The sequence below is a fragment of the Oncorhynchus masou genome, chromosome 32 (assembly GCF_036934945.1).
Source record: "Oncorhynchus masou masou isolate Uvic2021 chromosome 32, UVic_Omas_1.1, whole genome shotgun sequence".
Taxonomy (NCBI): Eukaryota; Metazoa; Chordata; class Actinopteri; order Salmoniformes; family Salmonidae; genus Oncorhynchus; species Oncorhynchus masou.
Genome location: NC_088243.1, coordinates 4,944,449 through 4,956,948, shown reverse-complemented (window position 1 = coordinate 4,956,948; position 12,500 = coordinate 4,944,449). Strand labels below are relative to the sequence as shown.

General features: G+C 42.4%; 1 protein-coding gene across 9 annotated transcripts in view; it reads left to right on the top strand.

Annotated features, from left to right (window-relative positions):
* Positions 1–12,500, top strand: part of LOC135526907 (E3 ubiquitin-protein ligase TRIM9) — a 91,084-nt gene that overhangs the window by 62,136 nt on the left and 16,448 nt on the right. For all 9 annotated transcript variants that reach the window (XM_064955581.1, XM_064955579.1, XM_064955576.1 and 6 more), the window contains one exon: positions 3,354–3,464. In XM_064955581.1, coding sequence (XP_064811653.1) covers positions 3,354–3,464 — 111 coding nt within the window. The remainder of the gene's footprint in view (positions 1–3,353; positions 3,465–12,500) is intronic.

The following is a 12,500-nucleotide window of genomic DNA, read 5'->3' as shown; positions in this document are numbered from 1 at the left end:
GATCATACACGTTAACGTTAGCTACTGAGCCAGCCAGACAGCTAACATTAGCTAGCCTGCTAACAGTAGCATACTACACAGATCATACACGTTAACGTTAGCTACTGAGCCAGCCAGACAGCTAACATTAGCTAGATAGCTAACAGTAGCATACTACACAGATCATACACGTTAACGTTAGCTACTGAGCCAGCCAGACAGCTAACATTAGCTAGCCTGCTAACAGTAGCATACTACACAGATCATACATGTTAACGTTAGCTACTGAGCCAGCCAGACAGCTAACATTAGCTAGCTAGCTAACAGTAGCATACTACACAGATCATACACGTTAACGTTAGCTACTGAGCCAGCCAGACAGCTAACATTAGCTAGCCTGCTAACAGTAGCATACTACACAGATCATACACGTTAACGTTAGCTACTGAGCCAGCCAGACAGCTAACATTAGCTAGCTGCTAACAGTAGCATACTACACAGATCATACACGTTAACGTTAGCTACTGAGCCAGCCAGACAGCTAACATTAGCAGCTAACTGTAGCATACTACACAGATCATCCACATTACGTTAGCTACTGAGCCAGCCAGACAGCTGACATTAGCTAGCTATCTAACAGTAGCATACTACACAGATCATACACGTTAACGTTAGCTACTGAGCCAGCCAGACAGCTAACATTAGCTAGTTGCTAACAGTAGCATACTACACAGATCATACACGTTAACGTTAGCTACTGAGCCAGCCAGACAGCTAACATTAGCTAGCTAGCTAACAGTAGCATACTACACAGATCATACACGTTAACGTTAGCTACTGAGCCAGCCAGACAGCTAACATTAGCTAGCTAACAGTAGCATACTACACAGATCATCCACATTAACGTTAGCTACTGAGCCAGCCAGACAGCTGACATTAGCTAGCTAGCTAACAGTAGCATACTACACAGATCATACACGTTAACGTTAGCTACTGAGCCAGCCAGACAGCTAACATTAGCTAGCTAGCTAACAGTAGCATACTACACAGATCATACACGTTAACGTTAGCTACTGAGCCAGCCAGACAGCTAACATTAGCTAGCCTGCTAACAGTAGCATACTACACAGATCATACACGTTAACGTTAGCTACTGAGCCAGCCAGACAGCTAACATTAGCTAGCTAGCTAACAGTAGCATACTACACAGATCATACACGTTAACGTTAGCTACTGAGCCAGCCAGACAGCTAACATTAGCTAGCTAGCTAACAGTAGCATACTACACAGATCATACACGTTAACGTTAGCTATTAAGCCAGCCAGACAGCTAACATTAGCTAGCCTGCTAACAGTAGCATACTACACAGATCATACACGTTAACGTTAGCTACTGAGCCAGCCAGACAGCTAACATTAGCTAGCCTGCTAACAGTAGCATACTACACAGATCATACACGTTAACGTTAGCTACTGAGCCAGCCAGACAGCTAACATTAGCTAGCCTGCTAACAGTAGCATACTACACAGATCATACACGTTAACGTTAGCTACTGAGCCAGCCAGACAGCTAACATTAGCTAGCTAGCTAACAGTAGCATACTACACAGATCATACACGTTAACGTTAGCTACTGAGCCAGCCAGACAGCTAACATTAGCTAGCTAACAGTAGCATACTACACAGATCATCCACATTAACGTTAGCTACTGAGCCAGCCAGACAGCTGACATTAGCTAGCTAGCTAACAGTAGCATACTACACAGATCATACACGTTAACGTTAGCTACTGAGCCAGCCAGACAGCTAACATTAGCTAGCTAGCTAACAGTAGCATACTACACAGATCATACACGTTAACGTTAGCTACTGAGCCAGCCAGACAGCTAACATTAGCTAGCCTGCTAACAGTAGCATACTACACAGATCATACACGTTAACGTTAGCTACTGAGCCAGCCAGACAGCTAACATTACCCAGCTAGCTAACAGTACGCTTTACGCTTTAACTTGCAATGAAAATGACTTTCTAACTAAATTTGAAACTTGTAAAATATCTGAAAATGTAGCTAGCTAGACTCTCTTCCGCGTGGACTTGGATTAAAGCTTCTCCCTCTCTGTCACAGATGCCACGGTCGCTCTAAGTTTTAACGATGTAATCCGAAGACAGGCGTTTCATACAACAGCCTTCTGTGTGTGTTCTCTTTTCGATTCCCTCTGCATATTTGCAATCTGACGACCTAAATGTTCTCCATCTCCTTAGCTATCATATTCTGCTTCCACGCGAGCATTCCACTGCTTTCAAAACCCGATCCTCTAGAAAGTGGAGAGCACTAGCAACACTTTTGCAGTTATTTGTGATATTGTTCAAAAACAATCTGTGATAGAAAGGATCACCTACACATACTGAGCAGCTCATGTTATAGACGGAAGCGTGCTACATGGTAGACCAATCAGAACTTATCTCTCAGCATGTCCAGCCCATCCATTATCTCAGCCAATCATGGTCTTTTTCCTTGGCGAAACCAACTAGGTTTGGAATTTATTAAGACACGTGAAAGTTCACATGTTCTAGAAGGCATTTCTGCCATTAAAAACATTTGAAGTTAAAATGCCTCTCTCGTGAAGTAGTGCCGAGCGACATGTGCTTAGTTTTCTGAAATTAGTCACATATTGTCAATGATGCCACTTCCTCCAATCCCTTTCTCTCCCTCTTCTTTTCTCCTTCCTCTCCTCATCTTCTCTCCTTCCTCTCCTCCTCTTATCTCCTTCCTCTCCTCATCTTCTCTCCTTCCTCTCTTCCTCTCCCCCTCTTATCTCCTTCCTCTCCTTCCTCTCTTCCTCTTCTCTTTTCCTCTCCTCCTCTTATCTCCTTCCTCTCCTCATCTTCTCTCCTTCCTCTCTTCCTCTCCCCCTCTTATCTCCTTCCTCTCCTTCCTCTCTTCCTCTTCTCTTTTCCTCTCCTCCTCTTATCTCCTTCCTCTCCTCATCTTCTCTCCTTCCTCTCTTCCTCTTCTCTTTTCCTCTCCTCCTTTTATCTCCTTTCTCTCCCTCTTCTTTTCTCCTTCCTCTCCTCATCTTCTCTCCTTCCTCTCTTCCTCTTCTCTTCTCTTCGGCTTCTCTGCTTCCTCTCCTCTCTTTCTTGTCCTTCCCTTCTCTACTTCCTGCTCTGATGTCTTAAGCGCCACTCTTATTATTATTATTGTTATTATTATTCAACCACTGAAACCTCTGCTGTTTAATACAGTATGTGTCCCTCCCTAATACCTATCTATTCTCTCTTATAATTTGAATTAACATCTCCCTCCCTCCCTCTCTTCCTCCCTCTCTTCCTCCCTTCCTCTCTCCTTCCCTCCCTTTCTCCCTCCCTCCCAGGTGGTGAGGGATCAAATATCTCATTGTACAGTGAAGCTGCGCCAGACAACAGGCCTGATGGAATATTGTGTGGAGGTCATCAAGGAGAACGACCCCAGCGGGTTCCTACAGGTGTGTGCGTGTGCTTGTAGAACGACCCTTGCGGGTTCCTACAGGTGTGCGTGTGTGTGTGTGTGTACGTAGAACGACCCTAGCGGGTTCCTACAGGTGTGTGTGTGTGTGTGTGTGTGTGTACGTGTAGAACGACCCTAGCGGGTTCCTCCAGGTGTGCGTGCGTGTGTGTGCGTGTGTGTGCGTGGAGCGACCCTAGCGGGTTCCTCCAGGTCAGTAGAGGTCACCAGCTCGTTGAGCTGACGTCATTACAACCACATTACAGGTCTCCCAATGGGAGATTTCCTGGGTGTATGGACATCCACGTTATGTCAGAACACATCCATGTTATGATTGAACACATCCACGTTATGTCAGAACACATCCATGTTATGATAGAACACATCTACGTTATGTTAGAACACATCCACGTTATGATAGAACACATCCACGTTATGTCAGAACACATCCATGTTATGATAGAACACATCCACGTTATGTTTAGAACACATCCACGTTATGTTGGAACACATCCACGTTATGATAGAACACATCCACATTGTCAGGACCCGGTTACGAACCCGGGTCTCCGGATGAGAAACAGTCACTTAACCAACTGAGCCACGAATAGTCGGCAGAACCCAGAAGATGAGGCAGACACAGCAGTACTTGAGACGGTGTATTTAATAAAGTAAAAGGAAGTCCTTCAGGAAAACATGTAACTCCACAACCTCAAAAGGAATTCCACAAGAACAAAGGTAATCCTCCAAGACAAAAAGGTAAATCCACAAGGTGGTAGGTATAGCATAAAAAACCTCAAAAGATACTCAAAAATAAATAAACAAGAACAAAAAACTGAATTCCACAAGAGAGTCCACCGGGATCAACAAGAGTTCACAGAGTACTAGGGCTGGGTGCTAACATACAAACACAGAGCAAAGAACTGAGGAAAACTAAGGGTTTAAATACAATCAGGGGAAACGAGACACAGGTGCAAATAATAATGGGGATCAAGGGAAAACAAAAGGTCAAAAAGCACAATGGCGGCATCTAGTGACCAAAAACCGGAACAACCCTGGCCAAATCCTGACACACATTATGATAGAACACATCCACGTTATCTTAGAACACATCCACATTATGATAGAACACATCCACGTTATGTTAGAACACATCCACATTATGATAGAACACATCCACGTTATGTTAGAACACATCCACGTTATCTTAGAACACATCCACATTATGATAGAACACATCCACGTTATGTTAGAACACATCCACGTTATGATAGAACACATCCACGTTATGTTAGAACACATCCACGTTATGATAGAACACATCCACGTTATCTTAGAACACATCCACATTATGATAGAACACATCCACGTTATGTTAGAACACATCCACGTTATGATAGAACACATCCACGTTATGTTAGAACACATCCACGTTATGATAGAACACATCCACGTTATGTTAGAACACATCCACGTTATGATGGAGAGGTTCAACGGGTAAGTGCAGAGTCACATGAACTCATGGATGACATGTTTACATCTCTGTGTGCAGTTTGCAGGAAGTCTGAAGGTAGTTTTGTGAGCTATTGATAACTAACGTTAGCGCAATGTCTAGAAGTCTACAGGAACAGCTAGCATGCTGTGTTTGTATGACCACTCATCACATCAGATGGATATGTAGTGGTCTAGTAGTGGACTATATAGGGAATAGGGTAGTGGACTATATAGGGAATAGGGTAGTGGACTATATAGGGAATAGGGTAGTGGACTATATAGGGAATAGGGTAGTGGACTATATAGGGAATAGGGTAGTGGACTATATAGGGAATAGGGTAGTGGACTATATAGGGAATAGGGTAGTGCACTATATAGGGAATAGGGTAATGGGCTATATAGGGAATAGGGTAGTGCACTATATAGGGAATAGGGTAGTGCACTATATAGGGAATACAGTGGACTATATAGGAATAGGGTAGTGGACTATATAGGGAATAGTGTAGTGCACTATATAGGGAATAGGGTAGTGGACTATATAGGGAATAGGGTAGTGCACTATATAGGGAATAGGGTAGTGCACTATATAGGGAATAGGGTAGTGGACTATATAGGGAATAGGGTAGTGGACTATATAGGGAATAGGGTAGTGGACTATATAGGGAATAGGGTAATGGACTATATAGGGAATAGGGTAGTGCACTATATAGGGAATAGGGTAGTGCACTATATAGGGAATAGGGTAGTGGACTATATAGGGAATAGGGTAGTGGACTATATAGGGAATAGGGTAATGGACTATATAGGGAATAGGGTAGTGGACTATATAGGGAATAGGGTAGTGGACTATATAGGGAATAGGGTAGTGGACTATATAGGGAATAGGGTAGTGGACTATATAGGGAATAGGGTAGTGGACTATATAGGGAATAGGGTAGTGGACTATATAGGGAATAGGGTAGTGGACTATATAGGGAATAGGGTAGTGCACTATATAGGGAATATGGTAATGGACTATATAGGGAATAGGGTAGTGCACTATATAGGGAATAGGGTAGTGCACTATATAGGGAATAGGGTAGTGGACTATATAGGGAATAGGGTAGTGGACTATATAGGGAATAGGGTAGTGACCTATATAGGGAATAGGGTAGTGGACTATATAGGGAATAGGGTAGTGCACTATATAGGGAATAGGGTAGTGCACTATATAGGGAATAGGGTAGTGGACTATATAGGGAATAGGGTAGTGCACTATATAGGGAATAGGGTAGTGGACTATATAGGGAATAGGGTAATGGACTATATAGGGAATAGGGTAGTGCACTATATAGGGAATAGGGTAGTGCACTATATAGGGAATAGGGTAGTGGACTATATAGGGAATAGGGTAGTGGACTATATAGGGAATAGGGTAGTGGACTATATAGGGAATAGGGTAGTGGACTATATAGGGAATAGGGTAGTGGACTATATAGGGGATAGGGTAGTGCACTATATAGGGAATAGGGTAATGGACTATATAGGGAATAGGGTAGTGCACTATATAGGGAATAGGGTAGTGCACTATATAGGGAATAGGGTAGTGGACTATATAGGGAATAGGGTAGTGGACTATATAGGGAATAGGGTAGTGCACTATATAGGGAATAGGGTAGTGGACTATATAGGGAATAGGGTAGTGCACTATATAGGGAATAGGGTAGTGGACTATATAGGGAATAGGGTAGTGGACTATATAGGGAATAGGGTAGTGCACTATATAGGGAATAGGGTAGTGGACTATATAGGGAATAGGGTAGTGCACTATATAGGGAATAGGGTAGTGCACTATATAGGGAATAGGGTAGTGCACTATATAGGGAATAGGGTAGTGCACTATATAGGGAATAGGGTAGTGGACTATATAGGGAATAGGGTAATGGACTATATAGGGAATACAGTGCACTATATAGGGAATAGGGTAGTGCACTATATAGGGAATAGGGTAGTGGACTATATAGGGAATAGGGTAGTGGACTATATAGGGAATAGGGTAGTGCACTATATAGGGAATAGGGTAGTGGACTATATAGGGAATAGGGTAGTGCACTATATAGGGAATAGGGTGTGCACTATATAGGGAATAGGGTAGTGCACTATATAGGGAATAGGGTAGTGGACTATATAGGGAATAGAGTAGTGCACTATATAGGGAATAGGGTAGTGCACTATATAGGGAATAGGGTAGTGGACTATATAGGGAATAGGGTAGTGCACTATTTAGGGAATAGGGTAGTGCAATATATAGGGAATAGGGTAGTGGACTATATAGGGAATAGGGTAGTGCACTATATAGGGAATAGGGTAGTGCACTATATAGGGAATAGGGTAGTGGACTATATAGGGAATAGGGTAGTGGACTATATAGGGAATAGGGTAGTGCACTATATAGGGAATAGGGTAGTGGACTATTTAGGGAATAGGGTAGTGGACTATATAGGGAATAGGGTAGTGGACTATTTAGGGAATAGGGTAGTGGACTATATAGGGAATAGGGTAGTGGACTATTTAGGGAATAGGGTAGTGCACTATATAGGGAATAGGGTAGTGGACTATTTAGGGAATAGGGTAGTGAACTATATAGGGAATAGGGTAGTGCACTATATAGGGAATAGGGTAGTGCACTATATAGGGAATAGGGTAGTGCACTATATAGGGAATAGGGTAGTGGACTATATAGGGAATAGGGTAGTGGACTATATAGGGAATAGGGTAGTGCACTATATAGGGAATAGGGTAGTGGACTATATAGGGAATAGGGTAGTGCACTATATAGGGAATAGGGTAGTGGACTATATAGGGAATAGGGTAGTGCACTATATAGGGAATAGGGTAGTGCACTATATAGGGAATAGGGTAGTGCACTATATAGGGAATAGGGTAGTGGACTATATAGGGAATAGGGTAGTGCACTATATAGGGAATAGGGTAGTGCACTATATAGGGAATAGGGTAGTGGACTATATAGGGAATAGGGTAGTGCACTATTTAGGGAATAGGGTAGTGCACTATATAGGGAATAGGGTAGTGGACTATATAGGGAATAGGGTAGTGCACTATATAGGGAATAGGGTAGTGCACTATATAGGGAATAGGGTAGTGGACTATATAGGGAATAGGGTAGTGGACTATTTAGGGAATAGGGTAGTGCACTATATAGGGAATAGGGTAGTGGACTATTTAGGGAATAGGGTAGTGAACTATATAGGGAATAGGGTAGTGCACTATATAGGGAATAGGGTAGTGGACTATATAGGGAATAGGGTAGTGGACTATATAGGGAATAGGGTAGTGCACTATATAGGGAATAGGGTAGTGGACTATTTAGGGAATAGGGTAGTGGACTATATAGGGAATAGGGTAGTGGACTATTTAGGGAATAGGGTAGTGCACTATATAGGGAATAGGGTAGTGGACTATTTAGGGAATAGGGTAGTGAACTATATAGGGAATAGGGTAGTGCACTATATAGGGAATAGGGTAGTGGACTATATAGGGAATAGGGTAGTGGACTATATAGGGAATAGGGTAGTGCACTATATAGGGAATAGGGTAGTGCACTATATAGGGAATAGGGTAGTGCACTATATAGGGAATAGGGTAGTGGACTATTTAGGGAATAGGGTAGTGCACTATTTATGGAATAGGGTAGTGCACTATATAGGGAATAGGGTAGTGCACTATATAGGGAATAGGGTAGTGCACTATATAGGGAATAGGGTAGTGCACTATATAGGGAATAGGGTAGTGGACTATATAGGGAATAGGGTAGTGGACTATATAGGGAATATGGTAGTGCACTATTTAGGGAATAGGGTAGTGGACTATTTAGGGAATAGGGTAGTGCACTATATAGGGAATAGGGTAGTGCACTATATAGGGAATAGGGTAGTGACATATATAGGGAATAGGGTAGTGCACTATATAGGGAATAGGGTAGTGGACTATATAGGGAATAGGGTAGTGCACTATATAGGGAATAGGGTAGTGGACTATATAGGGAATAGGGTAGTGGACTATATAGGGAATAGGGTAGTGCACTATATAGGAAATAGGGTAGTGCACTATATAGGGAATAGGGTAGTGCACTATTTAGGGAATAGGGTAGTGGACTATATAGGGAATAGGGTAGTGCACTATTTAGGGAATAGGGTAGTACACTATTTAGGGAATAGGGTAGTGCACTATTTAGGGAATAGGGTAGTGGACTATATAGGGAATAGGGTAGTGCACTATATAGGAAATAGGGTAGTGCACTATATAGGGAATAGGGTAGTGCACTATTTAGGGAATAGGGTAGTGGACTATATAGGGAATAGGGTAGTGCACTATTTAGGGAATAGGGTAGTACACTATTTAGGGAATAGGGTAGTGCACTATTTAGGGAATAGGGTAGTGCACTATATAGGGAATAGGGTAGTGGACTATATAGGGAATAGGGTAGTGCACTATATAGGGAATAGGGTAGTGCACTATATAGGGAATAGGGTAGTGCACTATATAGGGAATAGGGTAGTGCACTATATAGGGAATAGGGTAGTGCACTATATAGGGAATAGGGTAGTGCAATATATAGGGAATAGGGTAGTGGACTATATAGGGAATAGGGTAGTGCACTATATAGGGAATAGGGTAGTGCACTATATAGGGAATAGGGTAGTGGACTATATAGGGAATAGGGTAGTGGACTATATAGGGAATAGGGTAGTGCACTATATAGGGAATAGGGTAGTGGACTATTTAGGGAATAGGGTAGTGGACTATATAGGGAATAGGGTAGTGGACTATTTAGGGAATAGGGTAGTGGACTATATAGGGAATAGGGTAGTGGACTATTTAGGGAATGGACTACTATAGGGAATAGGGTAGTGGACTATTTAGGGAATAGGGTAGTGAACTATATAGGGAATAGGGTAGTGCACTATATAGGGAATAGGGTAGTGCACTATATAGGGAATAGGGTAGTGCACTATATAGGGAATAGGGTAGTGGACTATATAGGGAATAGGGTAGTGGACTATATAGGGAATAGGGTAGTGCACTATATAGGGAATAGGGTAGTGGACTATATAGGGAATAGGGTAGTGCACTATATAGGGAATAGGGTAGTGCACTATATAGGGAATAGGGTAGTGCACTATATAGGGAATAGGGTAGTGCACTATATAGGGAATAGGGTAGTGGACTATATAGGGAATAGGGTAGTGGACTATATAGGGAATAGGGTAGTGCACTATATAGGGAATAGGGTAGTGGACTATATAGGGAATAGGGTAGTGCACTATATAGGGAATAGGGTAGTGCACTATATAGAATAGGGTAGTGCACTATATAGGGAATAGGGTAGTGGACTATATAGGGAATAGGGTAGTGCACTATATAGGGGAATAGGGTAGTGCACTATATAGGGAATAGGGTAGTGGACTATATAGGGAATAGGGTAGTGCACTATTTAGGGAATAGGGTAGTGCACTACATAGGGAATAGGGTAGTGGACTATATAGGGAATAGGGTAGTGCACTATATAGGGAATAGGGTAGTGCACTATATAGGGAATAGGGTAGTGGACTATATAGGGAATAGGGTAGTGGACTATATAGGGAATAGGGTAGTGCACTATATAGGGAATAGGGTAGTGGACTATTTAGGGAATAGGGTAGTGGACTATATAGGGAATAGGGTAGTGGACTATTTAGGGAATAGGGTAGTGGACTATATAGGGAATAGGGTAGTGGACTATTTAGGGAATAGGGTAGTGCACTATATAGGGAATAGGGTAGTGGACTATTTAGGGAATAGGGTAGTGAACTATATAGGGAATAGGGTAGTGCACTATATAGGGAATAGGGTAGTGGACTATATAGGGAATAGGGTAGTGGACTATATAGGGAATAGGGTAGTGCACTATATAGGGAATAGGGTAGTGGACTATTTAGGGAATAGGGTAGTGGACTATATAGGGAATAGGGTAGTGGACTATTTAGGGAATAGGGTAGTGCACTATATAGGGAATAGGGTAGTGGACTATTTAGGAATAGGGTAGTGAACTATATAGGGAATAGGGTAGTGCACTATATAGGGAATAGGGTAGTGGACTATATAGGGAATAGGGTAGTGGACTATATAGGGAATGGGTAGTGCACTATATAGGGAATAGGGTAGTGCACTATATAGGGAATAGGGTAGTGCACTATATAGGGAATAGGGTAGTGGACTATTTAGGGAATAGGGTAGTGCACTATTTATGGAATAGGGTAGTGCACTATATAGGGAATAGGGTAGTGCACTATATAGGGAATAGGGTAGTGCACTATATAGGGAATAGGGTAGTGCACTATATAGGGAATAGGGTAGTGGACTATATAGGGAATAGGGTAGTGGACTATATAGGGAATATGGTAGTGCACTATTTAGGGAATAGGGTAGTGGACTATATAGGGAATAGGGTAGTGCACTATATAGGGAATAGGGTAGTGCACTATATAGGGAATAGGGTAGTGGACTATATAGGGAATAGGGTAGTGCACTATATAGGGAATAGGGTAGTGGACTATATAGGGAATAGGGTAGTGGACTATATAGGGAATAGGGTAGTGCACTATTTAGGGAATAGGGTAGTGGACTATTTAGGGAATAGGGTAGTGCACTATATAGGGAATAGGGTAGTGCACTATATAGGGAATAGGGTAGTGCACTATATAGGAAATAGGGTAGTGCACTATATAGGGAATAGGGTAGTGGACTATATAGGGAATAGGGTAGTGGACTATATAGGGAATAGGGTAGTGCACTATATAGGGAATAGGGTAGTGGACTATATAGGGAATAGGGTAGTGGACTATATAGGGAATAGGGTAGTGCACTATATAGGGAATAGGGTAGTGGACTATATAGGGAATAGGGCAGTGCACTATTTAGGGAATAGGGTAGTGCACTATATAGGGAATAGGGTAGTGGACTATATAGGGAATAAGGTAGTGGACTATATAGGGAATAGGGTAGTGCACTATATAGGGAATAGGGTAGTGCACTATATAGGGAATAGGGTAGTGCACTATATAGGGAATAGGGTAGTGCACTATATAGGGAATAGGGTAGTGCACTATATAGGGAATAGGGGTGGACTATATAGGGAATAGGGTAGTGCACTATTTAGGGAATAGGGTAGAGCACTATTTAGGGAATAGGGTAGTGCACTATTTAGGGAATAGGGTAGTGCACTATATAGGGAATAGGGTAGTGCACTATATAGGGAATAGGGTAGTGGACTGTATAGGGAATAGGGTAGTGGACTATATAGGGAATAGGGTAGTGCACTATTTAGGGAATAGGGTAGTGCACTATTTAGGGAATAGGGTAGTGCACTATATAGGGAATAGCGTAGTGGACTATTTAGGGAACAGGGTTGTGCAATATATAGGGAATAGGGTAGTGGACTATATAGGGAATAGGGTAGTGGACTATTTAGGGAATAGGGTAGTGCACTATATAGGGAATAGGG